We start from the raw sequence: 16,088 nt of genomic DNA, 5'->3' as shown, positions 1-16,088 counted from the left end.
AGATATTCCAGAGTGGAAAATGACGAGTGTCTGTATCACAAGGATGACAATAGAGGAGTCTTGTGCAGTTCTCCGTCTAAGAAAAACATGTGAAGCACCCGTGATTGATGTGAGTGAAATGTGGAAGGTAATTCAACATTGTGCTTTGGATGTGCTGATGTGTTAGTAGCTTCCATTTGATGGAAGGGCAAATACGTGGACGGCTGAACAGTTTGAGAGACTACTGCCTCCTACACAAGACTTTTGGAACGCACCGACGCTTGGTCCTATATAAGCGCATAGATTAGGCCAGTGGTTCTCAACCTTTTTTCAGTGATGTACCCCCTGTGAAATATTTTTTCAGCCAAGTACCCCCTAACCAGCGCATAGCATTTTTGATTGAAAAGAATATGTAATTCACAGCGCTTATTAAACTGTCAACACTGAATATTGAACATGGAACATTGTTGCATTGAACTGAATGCGTTTGCAATTACATTTTAGTAAGACCCTTGTGCTTGTGCTTCACTGAAAATCTTTGTCAGTCTTGGTGGCAGGAAGGCAACTGCTGGAATCAAGCTCTTCTCCAGACACAGTCTGTTTCTCTGCTTTGTTGTGATCACAGTCATTGCAGAGAAGGAGGCCTCACATAAATATAAGGAGTAAAAGGGTAGTAGCTGCTCCAAAGCTTTCTCTCCCAGGTCAGGGTGCTCCTGCTTCTCACACATCCAAAACTGTGTAAGTGTTGATTTGGCAAACTTCCTCTGGAGGCCAGTCAGATTACAATCTCCAGGAATCTTTCCTGATTAGTGACAGGTAGCTTGCTTCCGTATGCTTTGGACAAGAGAAATGGGTATCTCACCAAATCCAGCTGTGTAGATTTCTCCTCCATGTCAGGAAAGTAAGACATTCGAACATTTAAATTTCGAATCAAATTGGTCAAATGTCCCACGATGACCAACTTGACAGGAGCTCTGTCCACATCCTCACTAGAGAGAAAATCATCCACCTGAGGAAAGCAGTTGAAATTCCCCTGTTAAATATCCCTGGCTCTTCTCCACAGCTCTGCTTTCTTCAGGAAACCTCCCACCTTGTCATACAGGTTTAAAATGCTGGTGTCCTTTCCCTGCAGACATATTCAGTTCGTTCAATTTGCTAAATATATCTGCCAGATAGCACATATTTGCAAGCCAGTCTGTGTGGCATGCATGGGGAGATTTGTGCTCAATCAGAAAGGTGTGTACTCAGATCGTAATTTCAACAGCCGGTAAAGTATTCTCCCTCGAGACAGCCATCGCATATCTGTGTGCAGCAGCAGTTGTGTGTGTTCAGCTTCCATGTTTTCGCGAACAAATCGCGCTTATTATAGGCTACAGTTACTTGCCAAAACGATAGAAGACATTCCTCTGTGATTTCCCTAAGAAAAAAATAGTTCTTGCGTAGCAACCCGCATTCTGACTTCAAGTTTCAATGACTTTCCGTTACGTTCAATTACCGGAATACTTGCGGACTGATATGAAAGATGTGAATTAGAAGCACAAAAGCCGTTGCCAATGACAGCGGATATAAACTTTTCGCAGCAGTGAAAATCAAGGAACTACAAACCTGCGAACGCAGACATTTAACCCACATAGGCTAGCTTTGGCCCATACAAATCAACTGAACATTCTGAATAGCCGTATAATAACTATTTTTAAAGGATTTTTGAATGGAGGCTAATTTGGAATATATCTTTTAAAAATCTCACGTACCCCCTGGACTACCTTCACGTACCCCCAGGGGTACGCGTACCCCCGGTTGAGAACCACTGGATTAGGCCATACATGGAAAATCCTACTCAACACGTCATGAAGTGGCTTAGGCTGCTCGCCAATGTTGGAGTTGTCACTTAGCCTCGCATTTTTGAACAAAGTCAAAGGGAAGAAAAAGCAAAGTGAGAAACTTTAAGTTATCCCTGATCCCAGCAGTCCCACTGCGGCTCCAGGACAGCTGTGACGGATTCCAAACATGGAACGAGAACTCAGTTTCGGCAGATTAATCTTTGCAAAAGGTCCCGGCAATCCGCCACCAACATCGCCTCTAATAAAAACAATATTTTATTTCTTATTCTTTCTCTCCCTCCCCCTCGTCGCTCCTTCATCTTATCATACACAAACGAACAGTCACACACTTTTAACACATATACACACGTCTATCCCTAATTAATTCCTGATCTTGCAGGTTGCAGCTGTCCGTGTTCTCATCTGCCAAAACTATACAAGTGGCTAGCAGGCTCTCATTTCAAAGCGTGGCGCAGAACACATACCGCCGCTCAAATGTTCAACGCTTCGTCGGGATCAGTCATCAAAGACACTTAATAATGTGTCTCACACACTTACACTATGGGGAACGGTTTAGATTTAGCAGATTTTATTGATAAAAGGGATTTTCATTGCAGATAACGACTTTATGATGAGATGTGACTATCTGGTTCAACAGTCGTTTTATCAAGTGGGGTTCTAATGAAAACCACAGGTCCTTCCTTGTGCAGAGCAGAAAGTGTGGTGGGCAGGCCAACCATCTGCAGTCCACAGACCACCTCTCTAGCCTCTGCTTCAGCATTGCCCAGCCTATGTTATCCAATGCAGGCCCCAGACATGATGCACCACCACAATTGCCTCAAAGCACCACTGGCAGAATCACTCTGCCTTTGGTATGGGTTGGTTCAGAACGTAGTTCACAGCACTTCTAAATCCGTTGCCCCCTAACCACGGCACCTAGGTCCACAGCCCCAACCCCCCCCCCCCCCCCCCCCCCCCCCCTTTGCCCAAACCAATAATCCTTACCGCAGTCCTAAATCCATCAGCCGTAAACCACGGCACCCTCTTGAGCTACAGTCCTCTTTGCCCAGACCAATACCCCACAAGAGCAGGCCCAAATCCTTTTGCCCTAACCACAAGCGCCCCTCCCTCCCTCCTTTCCAGCTGCAGGTCTTAAGTCCGGCGCTTTAACCATGCTGACCTTCAGTTAAGCTGCGAATGCCCTGACGTAATGACAGCACGCCTGGGGATTTGGCAGGCCCTGAGATGAAGGGGTGGACCGGTTCACACAAAAGCGCCATGGGGCCTTTGTTGCCAGAGCCCAGTATTGACCAGGGCTGATCGATGTTAATTGCAGGACAGAATAGCGGTATTGAACCGGCTTTGGAAGAGCCTGCAGGGGCTGGCCGCTTCTTTTTCCCTGAGCGCACAGACCGCCTTGCTGAAGCCAAAGACAGCAAGAGTCAGACTCAACAATCCACACCTCTGCCGATACAATGGAAGGGAGGGCAGCTGAGAGAAAGACAGAAGAGAGAGAGAGGGAGTGAGAGAGAGGATAGGGAGAAAGAATAGACTAGAGAGGGACAGATTAGAGATAATATGTACAAAGAAAGAGAACTAGAATGGGAGAAACATTTGTGATCAGTGTGTATGTGTGTGTGTGTGTATTTCAGATGTCTTTTGTCAAGAATCAATAGCCAGGAGCTGCAAAAGCAAAGACATGGGCAATCAATACGCTGTCCAGAAAACATTGCAAAGGGAGAGAAGGAGATAAAAAAGACAAGGGGAAGAATTATAGAGGGGGGGGGGGGGGGGGGGATAAAAGGGGAATGGGAAGAGATGGGAAGGAACAACAGACCCAATACAAAAAATGGATCAAGAACACATGAGGGGAAGGCTCTGTTTAAAATTAGACCACAGTATAGCAGGGTTGCTTCAGGCAATCAGCTTTCAGACATTCGTTCAGTGGCTTCAACACCCACCCACCCAAAAATACATATGCTCGATGTTTCCCCAATGTGAACAGAGAAACAACACCTTTCAGTGGCCTGAGATGATGGTGATGTGAATTACATACATATAACAGTCATAAGTCATTTACGTCCAGTAACGAATGAATGCCCAAATAAAACACATAAACAAAAAGGGGAACTGTAGGGGCATAAACTGAATCCATGTATGGCTTAATGGCAAATAGGTGTCTGCGGCTTGACAAGCTAGCCTGCCTTTGGTAAGTCTACCTGCTCACACTTGACCGCATGTTATTTTCAGTGCCCTGTGCCTAACAGCACTGCAGTGGCTATTTGCTATGATGATTTATGTGGGTACGCTCAGCCTCTTCCTTCCCTACTCCTTTCCCCTGTCATTCTTAAACAAACACCATCTCTCTATGTGCTGGCGAGTATTGTTTTTTATCGGGTGGGAAAGGTCAGTCTCAGAACAGTTTGAGTCACCATGTGGAGACTGACCCCAGGGCCCACTGGCAGATCTCAGATCAGCCTGTAACAACAAGACTCTACTAAAGGCAGGGCAATGTCATTCTGGGTGGAGGAACAACTCAATGGAAAGCAAAGCGAAGAGGCCAGATCTCTGACTAACTACTGTCCTTCCTTGATACCACTGCGCCCCCCCCCCCCCCCCCACCTCCCCTCAGTGAATAGTCTGCATACACACAAACACACACACACACACACACACACACACACACACACACACGCACACTATTCTCCGTCACAAACACACAAATACCTTAAAGCATTCTCAAACACAGTAAAATAAGCTGCTTAAAAAAAATTGTGAGTATGAGAGAGAGGAAGAAAGCACGGGGCGGGGGTGGGGGGTAAACTGGAGAGGGATAGCGAGTGTTGGCTTGGCTGACCGTCTGCGGTTCTGTCGCGGTAAGGGGGGTGGGAGGGTTGGGAGCGTAGAGCGGGCGTTGCTGCCGAATTCCCTGAGAAATGTTCGTTTTGGATCCGTCCCTATGCTTACATACCTCCCTCCCGCTTTTAAGCGAACTGTCTCCCGTTCCCTCCACTCTCCCCTCTTGAGTTTGAAGTTATGAAACGCCGAGTCAAAATACATCACTTTCAAAAGCATTTACCTCGCGCACCGATGAAGTGAAGTCCGTAACCCCCTTTCCACCGCTTGTCTCGGTGTAACGGTGTGTGGTAAAGTTAAGGATTGGAATGGTAGCCCTTCCCCTACCCCCCACCCCCGAACGTACTAACAAAGTCGGGAAACCGTCGTGTCTGTCGTTTCTCCCATTATACCAGGTGACGTTAACTATTAGAACACACACACACACACACACACACACACACACACACACTCTCTCGCTCTCTTTCTCTCACTCACACTTTCTCTCACTCAAACACACACACACACACACACACACACACACACACACACACACCTTGCTACCTACTGCGCTCAAATGGCCACAACACACTGTGACATTATGGTATTTTATTTTTGGTGAAGTGGGCAAATCTAATTTGTATCCAATACGTGTGTGGTGTGTGTATGGGAGAGGGAGAGAGAGAGTTGGGGAAAGTGAGGGACAGGGATAGAGGGGGTTGGGGAGGGAGGGTGGATTGATCTGCCGCTGTTAAAATCTTGTTCTGTTTTTTCTTGGAGTGAGATTTCTGCTCTCGCTGACTCGCCTCTCCCGTGTAGATTCTCATCAGCGCGAAGAGGAAAAACGGTTGCGGAAGGAACCCTGGGCATTTTTCAAAGAGTACATTCTCATATTTTCATCGGACGAGGCTCAGTTGGCTTTTATCTGTTTGCTTTTCCTGTAGCCTGCTCTCTTTTTCTCATGTGAGAGAAAGAAACACAGAACGGAGACGTTGAAGGTTCGATCTGTCAACCTGATAAAGTGGACCCTCTTCAAGAAGGAGAACTTCGAAATTACATACAGAGAGACCTGGAATAGAGGAGGTACTTTTCACGTATCTGTAACGTGTGTTGTCTTTAATCTATCTAGCATCTGGTCTTGTTTTGAGTGAACTACTAACTTTCACCATTTAAGAATAATTTTAAAAAGCTCGGATTGCATTTCCCCCTTCAAAGATTTTTGAGGTGATGTCATCTTCCCATGTTTTGGCTGGTATTGTGTCGGGACTTTGGATGAACGAAGCAGCCAGCGGCTAAGACGCCTGGGGAAATCCGGGAAATCAGGTGCAGAGCGCGGCTGTCATTTCTGCGCTGTCGCGGGTGGCTGGGTTCGCCCCTCAGTCACAGCTGTTCCCATTCTCTGCTGCTCTCCCCCACCCCCTCTGTCTGTCCCTCTCACCCTCTGCTTTTCATTCAACTCTTCCCCCCATCTTCTGAGCTGGACCGCTTCGGGCTCTCCTCCAGTCAAGCGGACACTGTCGGTCAGTGTCCCACAGGCCACAGACCCTTTAACCCCGTCAGGAGGTGCAGCCATGACCGAGCCTACAGTGCAGCATCCGGAGTCTGCCAAGCCGCCGCGTCCATATCGCCCTCATCACCCCGCCCAGGTATCCTGCCTCCCGCGGCGCATGACCTTGCCTCGTACGGACTAGAGCTGAAGCTCCCGCCTCCGTTCGCACTACTCCTCCCTTCTCCCCTTACCGACCCATCCCTCAGTCCATCGCTCATGCCCGTTCTTTTCCATCCAAGGGAATTTATTCGTAAAAGGACGTATTTGCGGATCAAAAGATCAACTAGTAACTAAGAAGGCTATCCTAGATGTTCCACGACGCCTGGAAAATAGGTTTTAACTGTATGATCGAGCGAAGTTAACTGCAACAGACAGTGAACAGGTTGACAGACAACGAAGTCCACCAGGATTATTTTGATAGAAATCTATTTTATCCTTGACTATTCTGTACCTCAGGACCTGCGTATCAGATCGGATTTTTGGATCTTGACAGTGGCTGAACTTCGTTTCACCTGTCCCTGCAGCTCCAAGAATACTGCTGTTGAATGACCTGACCCCCGCCCCCCTCCAGTCCTCATATTGCCCCGCCCCTGTTTGCTGCTAACCGCGCACCACCACGACCACCGTGACAGCCGCGAACGGTCACAGTGGCACTCACACCGCGGGTTCCCCCGTCCTCCCCCCGTACCCTCAGCCGCTGGGGGACGCGATGCTCACCGCCGATGCCAACGGGAGTGTCCGCTGACCCCACGACCATTCATCGGATTACAAAGACAGACATAAACCTACCATCATCACCGGCGTGTTACCGGTACGCAGAGAGCAGCTCGGAACAGCCGAGGAGACAGACTTGGAGCGACGTTTCGTCGCGGTGGGGGAAGCGATGTGGTCCCTTCTCTCCACGCTGACTGTCTTGTAAGTTTATATAACTACTATTAAATGAACTCCACCATATGTCTTCCCACTGTTTGCAAGGAGTGGATCTATACACGGAGGAGTTTTATAGAGCAGCTGCGTTTATTTGCTAATGGAATTGTTATTGTGACGTTTACTGTTAGCCTTCGTGCATTGTGACATCTCCATTGCAGGATCACCATAGAGACAGGTGCCAGTGTCTCAAGAGTAATGTCAGGTTAGGCTATCTGGCGAACTATCCAACGCAAACAAACCAGAAATATGCTCGCAGTTGACTCCCTAAGGTGTGTCTGGTTCAAAAAATGTCTGTCTTTATTTTTCTTTTCCTTTTTGTCAACCCTGGTTTGCACACATGGCAGTCATCTTGAGATAGTTATCATTCCTTTCCCAACCTGTGGATAGAGCTGTGAGAGAGATAATCCATATTCTGCCCAGACCACAGTCTCTTGCACTGGCTCACTGGCTGGGTGAAGGAGCATTATCTCAATTATCTAATAATTCTCAAGGATGTCGGAATTAATGGCCGTGAAACTGGTACTTTATCATCTGTCTGTGGTACTTGGCTCTCCTTTTAAGCAAAGGGATTCAGCTCTTTTAATACTTTAACCACTACTCCATGTTTATTAGGCCTGTATAGTGCCACCACGGTCCAAATGGCAGTAGAGTTGCTGTAGTATTCCAGTTTAGATAACACACACAAACACACTCACATACACTCACGCACACACAGGCTTGGGTTGAAGGCCCAGAGGTGTATCAAGTCAGCACTGGTAGATATTTACCTTCAACCAGCAACATTAGATTCCAGTGCCCAAACTGCTGCTCTACGCACTGCTGCAGGAAGAGGTAGTCACAGGTTGATGATGTCAGGCTACTGCTTGTTTTGGCTCCAGACCACAGAACAGTGAGAAGTTAGAGCTCCCGGCTACTTGCATTCTCTCCCTTTCTTTCCTTCCCCTCCTCTATTTCTCTCTTTACCTCCCTCCCCCATGTCCTCTTCTCTCTCTCCCTCTCTCCCTCTCTCTCACTCTCACTCTGGCAGGCTTCAGGCCCACTGTGGTTTGGGAGGGATAGGGAGAATCCAAAGCCTCAGCCCGAATCATGTTTTTTTCCCCACTCCGCGCTAAGCGTGGTGTTTGAACAGCTGAGAGTCCTCAAAGCGCCCAGACGCACTCTCACCTGTGCGGGGCTGTGTGCATAGGTACGGGGCCAGTGAGCAGCAGATGCGTTGCTGCTGCCAGAGTGAGCGCTGATACGGAGGGTGACGGCGGTGGCGGCGGCATGCACAGTCGCACAGGCGGAATGCGCCGATACTGTACGGAGGCGGCGTTCTTTGGGGCGCAGCCACTGCTTTGGCAGCCAGCAAGTGCAGATTTCCAAACCATATGTACAGATGTGTCGGGCACAGGGCACATACCCACAGGATGGGGGCATGGACGTTGAGACAGTGTACACAGAGTTGCAGGTGGTGAGCCCAGGAGGTGTTTTGGGTGTACTGCTACTGTTTGATGGTCCAGAGGCAGCGAGCCTGTGTACCCAGAACAAACCCGTGTGCACACGGCCAATGAAAGCGTTCCCCAGTTCACTTTGGCTGTGAATTCAAACCCCATTCAGGTCATTTGCATGGGAGAGGATTTTATTTGCTGGCTGCACGTGGTGTGGTGTGGAGCGTGGGTGAGTCCTCATGGCCGAGTTCACAACCGCTAATAGAGCCGTGCCGCCTCCTTCTTCCAGGGCTGAGGTACGGCGACTGATGAAGGACAGAGCCTCTCTCTCTCTCACTCCCTCACTCCCTCTCTCAGTCTTTCTTTATCATGCAGTGGTTTGAAGTTGAGTTGCGTGCATCTGTGTCTGCTTTGGACCAGCTGTCAGCTGCCGATACCTCCCCTCCCCTCTCTCTCCATCTTTCTGCTCTCTCTCTCTCGCTCCCTCTCTCCTCTCTCCCTCTCTCTCTCTCTCTGTCTCTCCCCCATATCTTTGCTGGAGACTGGGACGATGTGGGGGAGTCACCCCCTTCCCAAGACAGGGAATGAGCAGAGAAGTACAGAGACAGGGAGTGAGAAAAGCAGTTTTGACTGTTTCCACATTCTCATCCTACCCTGCGTGTGTAGTGTGTGTATGTGTGTGTGTGTGTGTGTGTGTGTGTGTGTGTGTGTGTGTGTGTGTGTGTGTGTGTGTGTGTGTGTGTGTGTGTGTGTGTGTGTGTGTGTCTGTGTGTGTTTTCACCACTCTTCTATCCCTGTCTGTCTCCTGTCTTAAAATCCATTAGGCCTGAGTGGTGGTGCCAGTGGAACTCCGACAGACTTATTTTTTTTTTCTTTCGAAAAGAGAGAGAGTTCACCAGAAATTCAACAGACTACAGACAATTACCAAATTTAGCCAGATGCATAAGGGGAAAAAAAAAGCAGGCAAGGAGCACTTCAGCTGAGAGGAAACAATAAGCTCACCACCAGACCCAGCCTGTGCACTGCACCATCATCTGGCTACAGTGTTGCGTTTGGCTTGGGGCGCTGTGGCTGGGAGCATGTGGGGAATGACTGCTCCTCCTCTTCCTCCTCCCCCTCCTCCTCCTCTTCCTACTCCCCCCCCCCTCCTCCTCATCCTCGCCATTGCGTGACTCAAATGGGACGGCCCCTGTTGTTTTGACTGCTTGTTTGGAGGATGTCTCAATTCCTCCCTCCTGGCCCCCTGAAACAAAGGGTCACGAGGTCACCCCGTTTAGAGAGGAGTGGCTTGGAGAGAGAGGGCCTGGCATCGCCGTGGGGACACACCCTGCCTCGCGATGAGCCAGCCGCCTCTCCGCCATCAAGTGTGTGTGAGTGGTCGCCCCGGCATGCAGAACACCACGAGGCCTGGGAGCGATCAAACCCCCTGTCACTCACTCCAACTGAGAGGAGAAGAAGGGAGAGGAAGGGTGAGAGAGAAGAGAAAGAGTGAGAGAGAGAGAGAAATGGAGGTAGATAGACATCTTACGTTACCAGTAAAGCTCTGTGTTCTAATGCCAAAAGCAGGGTGTAAGGATTACATGATCAGACTTCAGGTTTTTTCCCCCCTTTCTCACCCCAGCAATTTGGCAGGTTTGTGCAGATCAGTAGAGAGGGGCACACCCATGTGTAGGGCAGTAGTTGGTGTGCTGGGCTACAGACTGGGACGTTTGATTTTATTTAATACTGCGTTGTTCTGTTGGACTCTGAGGAGTGTACATATACACATACACACACAGAGACATATACACACACATGTGTGCACACACACACACACACACACACACACACACACACACACACACACACACACACACACACACACACACACACACACACACACACACACACACACACACACACACACACACTCACACATATAGACATATACATGCACTCATACACTCTCTCATTCTCTCTCTCTCTCGCTCTCTCTTTCTGACTCTTTCACACACACACAGGCATATTCACACACACATGCACACACACACATACATAGACATATACATGTACACTCTCTTTCTCTCGTGCTCTCTCACTTTCACACACACACACACACACACACACACACACACACACACACACACACACACACACACACACACACACACACACACACACACACACACACACACCACAGCAAGCTGCCAAAACATACACACTGAACTCACTGACCACACCAACATCTTTGTGGGTTGACACAGAGGTTGCCTCGAGGTGCGGCTAACAGACAGACAGACACACACACACACACACACACATAACACACCCACACACGCCCATGCGTACACACCTTGACTTCATCAAACTGGACAGTCTTGCAGCATCAGGCCTTGCGGTCAGGCTTGGGTTGAGCAGCGTGACCGTTTAAGGAGAAGTCTGGAGGGAAATGTGCTTAGCATTGCCGAGATGGGCTCGAAAAGTATTTCAGAGGAGGAAAGGTTTTTTTTTCTCTCTTCCTTTATTTTCCTCTTTCTTTCTCTCTTTCTTTGGACATTATGCTATTCTCATGGAAGAACTGCCCGCAGCCCTCCTTTCCAGAAGAATGAGAATGGGAACAGCTCAGTGGCATTGGGAGCCAGAGGGAATCCAATTTCAAGTACAATTGGAATGGAAACACAGAAGTCCTTTGCGACTGCCATGTCTACGTTTTAAGCTTCCCTTATGACATAACTGTCACTTCCTTTGTTATGTTTTCTGAAGGGTTGTATTAGTACAGACAGATTTATGTCAGGGTTTCGCTCTGGCCCACGGTCCCCTCTCTCCTGGATGCCTTGTACATGCACTGTGCAGGTGGTGGCATCGCTACTTGGTCAGGGTTCCTGCCGTAGAATTCCCACAGCTTGAAATACTTCAGATGTTGGGGTGCGGGATAACCGTGAGCCAAGAAGGACATGGGGGTTAGTCCTGAACTGCTGGCAAAAAGAGCACCACAAAAGGAAGGGGCTGATTTAAGGTCTAAGACCTGATGTTGCAGAAATCCCTACAGGAGCATAGTCAACAAAGAGGAAAGACCCCAGGAAATCATTCTCATACACCATAAGACCACAGCGTTTCTTTTTTTTGTATTCATTTGTTATTTACATTTTGAATTCCTATTCTTGTAGTTACCCATTGCATTCCTGTGCTGATTTTTACCCATTACATTCCTATTCTGAATGGAACTCTAACAGGCTCCGTATACAGCCCCCTCCAACCCTTCGTTTCACAGCACTGCCCAGAACAGCTTTCATTCTGTAAATTCCACTTAACCACCACTCAATAATATAATATCATTCGAAGCAGAGTGCAAGCAGTGCAACACTTCCATGCATCAGTATTAATTTTTTCCTCTCCCTCTTCTGCTTTCCTTCCTCCCCCAGATGTGTCCAGATGTTGCTGGTGATGTGCAATCCTTTGCAGGTGAGTTTCAGCGAGCCCAAGAGGAAAACAGAGACAGACGAGGAAGTGGTATAGTGTATAGTGTGTAGTGATAGAGCATGAGAAGGCAAGTCAATGGGAAAATGGGAAAAGTGAAAAAGAGGGATACAGAGAGAGGGGGAAAGATAGAGAGACAGATAGCCCAGGGTCAGCCGTGAAGAGAGCCAAGAGTCCTGCAGAAACCCACACAGGGAGAGAGACAGAGAGAGAGAGAGAGTCAGACAGACAGAGGGAGAGAGCAAGAGATAATACACTTCAACAGTGAAACTGACACCTCCCTCTCGCCTGCCTGGGCCCAGCAGGTGTTCGGGGTCGATGGGGTAAATTTCAGCGTGCATGTGGAGAACCAGACTCGGGTGCGAGACGCTATGAGTCGCCGGCATCACAGAGTCTACCAGCTCTACAGCAGGACCAGCGGAAAACACGTCCAAGTGCTGGGCCGCCGGATCAGTGCCCGCGGAGATGATGGAGACAAATATGGTAAGGACACACACAAACACACACACACAGACACACACACACACACTCATACACACACACACACACACACACACACACACACACACACACACACACACACACACACACAGAGGGACAGACAGACAGACAGACAGACAATGGGAAAATATGCACACCCTGAGGGAGGACATAGGCATTTGTATATGGTGATATAGGCATGGCGTGATTGTTGGCAACATGACATGGTTGACAATTTATACATCCATTCTCACACAAATGCGTCCATCCCTGTATGTAATACTCCTACAGAATCCGTGATAAATGTAGTGCAGGCAGACATCTACATGAATACAGAAAAGGGGGCAGCTGAACTTGCCTGGAGGAAACAAAGACCTCAGTGACTGCTGACACAATGATTCACAAGCAGACAGCCCGAGACAAAAGGCAGAGTGGGAGCGAGCAGTCAGGCTTGGTGTTAGACATAGTGTTAGAATCTCATCTTCCCATTGATCCAGCTATTGATTTCTCATTCACCCTGTTGTCTTCTCCTGTGGGTTCAGAATAGCCGGCTGTTTCCCTCGCCCCCTCTCTCTCGCCCCCTCTCTCTCTCTCTCTCTCTCTCTCTTTCTCTCACACACACACACACACACACACACACACACACACACACACACACACACACACACACACATATATATCTACCCACCTACCCACCCACACACAGATGCACACGTACACAGACACACACTCACACATATATACCTACCCACCCACACACACACACACACACACACATACACACACACATATATATATATTTATAGTCCTCCTCCTTCTTCTCCTCTCTCTCTGAATGGTGTCTAAGGTATTGTAAAAAAAATGTCATGAAATTTGAAACCAGAAAGCATTTTTTGTTCTGAGAACAAAAGTTCAGTATTGTTGGTTAATTACATTAATATACGATAGCAGCCACACTCTGTCCAATAGTATTGAAGCATTATCTAGTGTGCCCAGTTATATCTCCCCATAGCTCGCTGTGGGGTTAGGTTATCAAAGGAAAACAGGAGAAAAATACAGAATAAGAACACAGCTCAGAGGGGGGGATTAAAAGAAACGTATTTACACAGCAAGTAGAGGAACATGGATGGAGAGATTAGGAAGTGTGTGTGTGTGGGGGGGGGGGGATGGAGAAGAGAGTGAAAATATTGATTTTAACTGACCCTCCTGTTGACAAAGGTCACTAGGAACCATTTCAAGGGTTTATTTTTAAACAAGCATGGCCCCTTTCCTTCCAAGAGGCCTTTCACTCAGCAGAGGGTGGGTAAGCAAAGAAAGGAGATACGGCATGAATTACTAGCGGTGTAGATGGTGATCTACAGGGATAAGGGAGGACAACATCTAACACTAGTCAGAGAGAGGTAAAAAAAAAAGAGAGAGAAAACACAATTTCCTTCTTTCGATCGGCAAAGCTCACACTCTTGCCCATCAGCCGAAATGGATTGACATGGGCAAACAGGGTAGTTATCTGTTCTGTGTAATCGTTTCAAACAAAGACTTTAGTGGCAGAGGCCACACTGATCAATTCTCTTGCACAATACATAGTCTGTGTGTGTGTGTCTATCTAGATATATTGTTAGCCTTGATTTAAATAGGCTTTAAGAAAGCCTCTCCGTCCCTTGTTCATACGTTTTAATAACTCTCTCGTTCGTCTGCCTGTCCCTTCACAAGCCCAGCTCGTAGTGGAGGCCGACACCTTTGGCAGCCAGGTGCGAATCCGGGGGAAAGAGACCAACTACTACCTGTGCATGAACCGCAGGGGGAAGCTGGTGGGCAAGGTGAGTCATGTGGGCTCAACACTCATTTTCAGTTAAGGTCAGTTGATGCTGATAGGTTAAACTGACTGGTATATACGTATATTTATATATAGAGAGAGATAGAGAGACAGAGAGAGAGAGAGAAATATTCTCTCTCTGATGCATATTATCACGATATCAAATCATAAAGGAAGTTCGATTTAAACACCACCAAAAAAAAAAATCACCTTTAAATGACCATTAAGGAAGTCATATGTTGTGCATAATGGCTTCCTTCTAGATGAATCTGCAACCAAGAATAAGAGTTATGTACTTGTTATGTCTGTCAGTTTATTGCCTTGTGAGAACAATACAAGCAAGTACAGGAAAATTGAATTTAAGGGCCGTGGGGGTGAGTTTCAACCATATATCATGATCCTCCTCAGCCGAACAAAACCATTCAGATTTTAAAGAAACAGATTCTGGAGCCATTCTGAAAAAAGTTAGTCTGTTAGTCTGAGTTCTCCATCGCTGGCGTAAAGTATATGGATGTTTGGCCAGCAGACGGGAAAACATGGAAGTAAAAATAGGATGTTATTTTATTAAAATAAATGAGTTACAGACCACATTCTTACCATAAAACAATTCACAAGGCAACCATTAGCAATTCTGAGACCAAATTATATAATGGCATTTAGTAAAAAAGCCTTTTCCCCCAAGAGAATTACTAGGAGTTTCTCCAAATTGGATCTTTTATTTCTATAAACTGAATAGCTTTTCTTTTGTTGAAAACAAGTGAAAAATAAAGACATGAATGATACACGGCTAAAGATTCCTCTTCAAATCTTTGTTCCGAAGCAAAAATAGGCCTCCTCATTCCTTATCTATCACATGCTGTGTGTAAAACAATCGTTTTGTTTTGTTTTGTTGTTCTGTCTGTCTGTCACTTTGTGTCTTGTTTCTGTCCATCCATCTTTGTTTGTCTGTGTTCTCCCAGAAGGCCAGTAACCGCAGCTCAGATTGCGTCTTCGTGGAGAAGGTCCTGGAGAACAACTACACAGCGCTGATGTCGGCGAAATACAACGGGTGGTACGTGGGTTTCACCAAGAGGGGGCGCCCTCGGCGTGGCCCTCACACACTACCCAACCAGCAGGACGTGCACTTCATGAAGCGTTTCCCGCCCGGAGAGCAGCCAGATGTGACGCCTTTCCGCTTCACCACAGTCAGCAAGCGGAGCAAGCGAGTTCGAGCCGCTCGACCACGTTAACCCTGCTAACGCTCTCTCCCCATCTCCTGTAAAAGGCCACTAAAGTCCTGTTTTTTGGGACCAAGCTAAATGTTACCCCGGGACTTGCTAATCAGACTGACAGTCCCTCTCCTTTGCAGCCGTGTAAAAATGACTGGATCGTTTAAGGGAGACATGCTAACTCGGCCAAAAGCTGTTTAAAACAACTAGCCTAGCATGGGCTAATCCTGTTTAATGCTAAACTGTGCTAAAAAAAGAGGACATGTCTGACTCTGACAAAGGACTGACTTTGACTAGCAGCTGTCTGACTGAAGGACTGCCAGACATCATCTCATCAATCCTTCCAGTAGGGTCAACACTGACACACCTGCCCTTTTTTTTGGTCTGTTCTTGGATATTGAACCAGACAGACCACACAACGACAGGCTCCCTACACATATGGAGAAGCCTAGAGACTAGCCGACAGATGGTGACCCAGAAGAGGTGGGTGGAGTTGGGCCATCGCCGACCATCTTGCCCTGTGTTTGGGACCAGGTTTCTTCATGGAACTATCGCAGAGCACAACCAGCTTTAGGACTGGACTCTTGA

The 16,088-nt window shown here is 47.6% G+C and overlaps 1 protein-coding gene across 1 annotated transcript; it reads left to right on the top strand.

The window, feature by feature from the left end:
• Positions 1-7,066: 7,066 nt before the first annotated feature.
• On the top strand, positions 7,067-15,867 carry fgf18a (fibroblast growth factor 18a; the record flags this gene model as incomplete). Its single annotated transcript, XM_080840747.1, has 5 exons — positions 7,067-7,098; positions 11,945-11,984; positions 12,305-12,482; positions 14,190-14,296; positions 15,252-15,867. 5 exons carry the CDS (start codon positions 7,067-7,069, stop codon positions 15,519-15,521), a joined length of 627 nt encoding a protein of 208 aa, XP_080696873.1. The 3' UTR covers positions 15,522-15,867.
• Positions 15,868-16,088: the final 221 nt, after the last annotated feature.

The sequence above is a fragment of the Sprattus sprattus genome, assembly GCF_963457725.1.
Source record: "Sprattus sprattus genome assembly, chromosome: 6".
Taxonomy (NCBI): Eukaryota; Metazoa; Chordata; class Actinopteri; order Clupeiformes; family Clupeidae; genus Sprattus; species Sprattus sprattus.
The sequence above is the reverse complement of the archived record's forward strand: the minus strand, read 5'-3'. Positions and strand labels throughout refer to the sequence as shown.